General features: G+C 39.7%; 1 protein-coding gene across 1 annotated transcript in view; it reads right to left on the reverse strand.

The window, feature by feature from the left end:
* Nucleotides 1-6: 6 nt before the first annotated feature.
* The window catches only part of LOC107104723 (protein NLRC3-like), an 11,336-nt gene continuing 6,730 nt past the window's right edge, over nucleotides 7-4,612 (reverse strand). The window contains exons 3-5 of the mRNA XM_015404800.1: nucleotides 3,055-3,228; nucleotides 893-939; nucleotides 7-745 (exon numbers count right to left, since the gene is read on the reverse strand). Of these exons, the coding sequence (XP_015260286.1) occupies nucleotides 192-745; nucleotides 893-939; nucleotides 3,055-3,228 (775 nt within the window). The 3' untranslated portion in view covers nucleotides 7-191. The remainder of the gene's footprint in view (nucleotides 746-892; nucleotides 940-3,054; nucleotides 3,229-4,612) is intronic.

Below are 4,612 nucleotides of genomic sequence, written 5' to 3' on the forward strand. Positions count from 1 at the left end.
TTGAATCAATCTGACTGGATGATCTGGTGAACTGGAAAGTGACCTGAGATGACATGATGTGAATTGGAGCTATAGAAATAAACTGAATTGAAAATATGTTGCTGAGGGAAACAGGTAGAGATAGAAAAACAGAACTATCTGTTCAACAGGGAGAGATTTTCTCTGAAAGCAGGAGACTCTTTAGATTAAAGTCAGCACAAAGTCACCGAGGAACCAGAGTCGGACCACCAGAACCCAAACCCAGGATACAGATGTTCAGTGAATTTGGTGTTGAAGGTGTGGAGGTGGATCAGTGAGTTTAAGGAGACTCTGTAGAAGGACAGAATGCCAGCAGGACAGTCCAAATAGACTCCTACTCTGTTAGAGACAGAGGAGGAAGTGGAGGAGGAAGAAATAGACGTTTCTATGTTATTGTGCCAGACAGAATAACCACCTCCATCATCATCATCAGAGCATCTCAGACTCCAGGACTGATTATTCCATCCAAACCTACAGTCATCACTTTCTGCTCTCCTTCTGATTTTTCTGCAACTCACTGATATCTCAATATCTCCTTTCCACTCTACCTCCCAGTAACAGCGACCAGTCAGATCATCCTTACACAGCAGCTTAGGTTTATCAAATCTGTCTGAATGATCATGATCGGACTCATCCTCGTCCTCAACGAGTTCCACCTTCCTGTTGTCTTCAGACAGTTCCAGGCTTCTATTCACTGTCTTTGTGTCAATCCTGAGCTGACGGGAATCTGAAGGAGAGACAAACATAATCCAGCTGCAGTTATTGATCATTCATTGAATCTTTGATAAAGAATCCTGAATGATTGATGGACAGTCTGAAGATGGTTGAATTTCAGCTACTTCGTCGTCATGAATCCAATGAAAAACTAACTTACACTTCCTCAGACCTGGTTTTAACCATCGTTCTCCAGCAGGCTCCACCCTGAAAGGAGGAAGGAGGTCAGATCATCAGTATCTGCCAGCTTGCAGATATGGACATGGGTCTCTGAGACACACACTGAGAAATGAACAAACCAACATTTGGACATGTCTACTTGTTGGAAACATCCACAAATTTTTGATCATTTTCCTTTGAGCCATTCTTAGTGAGGAGAATGTTCCAGATAACAGGGTAATGATCTCTGCCTACTGTCATCTGACCTGGTTGTGGAATTTGCTCTAGCATTATCCTTGATCTGATTAAAACAATAAAAGTCCTTTTTCTGAGTATTAAACCTGCGGTTCAGTGGGTGGAATCAAGGCAGAAAGAGTATATGGGGGAGACTTCTTCCAGAACCTGAGTAAATGTTAAATCATTTTACATTAAAATTCATCTTTGGTTTATGTTAAGGCTGATTAGACATCAATTATCAAAAGAGCATTATTGCAACTGGCCCAGTCTGAGCTCTGGTGTAACTTCTCCTTTTTCTACTGAATGTGCCCAATTTACAGTTACGAGTTAAGGATGTTTTCTTTCTGTACAAATTGTTTGCTTGAAAAATGGATGCCTGAATAAGAGGAGGTAAATGAAAATGTAATCCTATATTTTAAGCGTCTTATATTGATAAAGGTTATTACTGTTAAAGTAGAGAAAATTCAACCCTGTCAATTCAAGAATTTATACATGAAATGAAGGTAAAGGTTTGACTATTTGCTACAGGTCATACTATAGAAGCAAATTGTGTTGCCTTATGTTATTGTGACCTTAAGCTCACAATAATTGATAAAACAGGGTGTTCACAGGCTGGAAGTCACGTACAAGTCTTGGCAAAAACAGGGTCTTTAAGGCCCACTCGCACGCAATCGGGTCACAGGCCAAAAATTTCCAGGAAGTTCTTCAGAGCGTCCAGTCGTGCACATACATCCACACAGTGCAATGTTGAAACTATATAAACGCCCAGATTTGAATGAGAGTTGAGAAAAGCCAGATGTGTTCTGTTGGAATGTTCAGCGCTCGATAAGTGGACAGCATGTCAATTTGATCTTTGAAATAAATGCTTCTTCTCCCGTCCTGGGGCAATCAGATGATCGACTGAAGGTGTCCTGATTTTTGAGATTCTACCAATGAAAGCCACCACAATACAAGGTCAGGATGAGGTGACTAGAAGAATAACATAATCTCATCATATCGGTTGTCTTATGATGAATCAAAATGCAATCATAAAAGGTTGCTGAGAGGTAGACACAGTGAGGAAAGGAATTTAAAACTGTTTGCTGCAGATCAAAGAATCGCAATGTGATTTTTTAAGTTACTTAAAATGAGGATGTTGGGGGAAAGCGGCTTGCACATATCCAGTGACCTAAAGGTCAAGGGTTGTTGGACAAATTATTTGCTGGAAAAGTAGATAACGAAGAAACACAAAAGTTAGATGTAATAGGTAAGTAACACGTAATGCCAAAAGGTAATTTAAAGTTTCAGAGACCAAGGACGTGCTGAGGGGACAATGTTTCCCACCTGACCTTGGAATTCCCCTGGAGGAGCTGGTCCAAATAGCTGGAAATTGGGACCTCTAGGCCTCCCTACTGAAGCTGCTACCCCCGTGACCCAACCCTGGATAAGTGGACCAGGGTGGATGAATGGATTTGCTTTTGCTTTAATATTGCTGCCATCCTCTACCAGAGAGCTTGCTAATAAAATGCATGCTACACTTTAGCGTGAAGTGTGAACAATGCACTTACTGAGTCATCTAAAATTTGACGGGTTTTCCGCTGGAAAAAAGGACAGGTCTGAGTGTGGTTCTAATTCTATTTTCGAGGACTTTTAAGGTTGACTATAGCCAAACCTATTGATACATCAACCTTGGGACACATTTTAATCACTTAAACCTATTGACCATTGCAGGGGTGTCTCAAGCTTTTCTACACTTTGGGGATGTGGTCTGTCAAAGGTTGTTCCAGAGTCAGTTAAATTTCATAAACAGCATTTCATACATACATGCTTTAAAATGAAAAAAACAAAACAAAAAATAAGCCAATTTTTTGTCAAATGGACTGAATCTTAGAGAAGACAATTCTCCTCTTCCTCCTATCAAACCTTCTGCAGCAGGTTCCTCCATACCTGAGATCTTCTAGGCTCCATTCTTGATCCTTTAGTCCTGCCGACAGCAGCTTCCTTGTTCCTCCTCCTGGATTATTGTAGCTCAGGTCCAACTCTTTCAGATAGGAGGGGTTGGAGCTTAGAGCTGAGGCCAGAGAAGCACAGCCTTCCTCTGAGATCAGACAGCCTGACAACCTACAGGAACACAATTTAACAAATGAGAACACGTGAAAGTTGAGGAAGTATCAAAGTTCTGAAATTAACGTTTTCAGAAAGAAAATAGACTGCAGCTTAACTTGTTAAAGTAACACTGAGTGAGTTTTATCCCCCAGAGGTGCTAGACCTATAATCTTCCACGTTTATCTCCCCTGAAAATGACTATAAAACAATGCACAGTCGCTAAATAATCCAGGGTCCCTCTGTGTTCTTCTTCTGATAGCAAACTATTTTGGACCAACAAATTGAGTAGTCACGAAGTGCCTGGTTAAGAAAAGTAAAATTTATCCCTACAGATTAATTCCTACGTCAGAGAACCAAAAATATGTCCATCAGGCAAGGGCTAGATCTGCTTGGTTGCCCAACAAATCTTTCTAGGTTTAGCCATGATGGTTCAGTTCAGCTCAGACTGCTGAAAAGTGGTGTTCTGGATCACATGACCTATTAAAAGGACCGTATGACCATCGCAAATAACAAAGATGGGTTTTCGAGCATCAATAGTTATTACATGCATTAGCATTGACCCACAAATATTTAATATATTTCAAGTTAAGCCAATACTTACAAAGGGTCAACACCTACACAGTGCTGCCTGAAATAAATTACATAATTACAAAAAAGTGTTTATTTAGTTTTTTAGGAAACATAAATGTACATTTGGCAGATTTAAACAGATGGATCCTGACCAGAGCTCCATTTGGATGGAAACTGCAAACCGGCAGAAACTTTGCAGAAGGGGCTGACTTTTTAGTTTTATGCAAATTGGACTTAAGATAGATTTGTGGTCCCAGTAGAATCATGTTTCAGGTGTTTAGAGAGGTTTAATTTCACAAATGGAGGCAATGGATGAAGCTGAGATGAGGAATAAAGCAGCGTTTTGGATTCATGGGGAATAAAGTTCAACAAAAACAAACAAAAAAAAGGATTTTGAAATAACATTTAATGTATTGCTGATAGCAGCTAATGGACAGAAATCTGGTTTCAACTAGGGGTGTAAATCACATCCATCATGGCGATTCAATTCAGTATCGATTTCCTGACCCAACGATTCGATTATTTTCGATACTCAAGAATACGACACGATTCGATTTGATTCAATTCGATTAATCGATTAATCGGTTAATTTATTTATTTATTTTTTTTACACCTTACAGGCTAAACAAAGTTTCAAGTTTGAAATAAATCAATGAAAGCTGTAATATCGTTATACATTCTTTTTTAGAAACAACAGCAAATAACAGAAGTAGAAAAGTTGCATAAAAAATACTGCAAAAATACTGCAGAAAATCAGTGCAATGAGTTCAATGCATTACCTCGGCTTCAGACGTCCCGCCCCCTTGAGAGACGCTCCGCTGCACCTCTC

The sequence above is a fragment of the Cyprinodon variegatus genome, unplaced genomic scaffold (assembly GCF_000732505.1).
Source record: "Cyprinodon variegatus isolate N-32 unplaced genomic scaffold, C_variegatus-1.0 Scaffold1860, whole genome shotgun sequence".
Classification (NCBI taxonomy): Eukaryota; Metazoa; Chordata; class Actinopteri; order Cyprinodontiformes; family Cyprinodontidae; genus Cyprinodon; species Cyprinodon variegatus.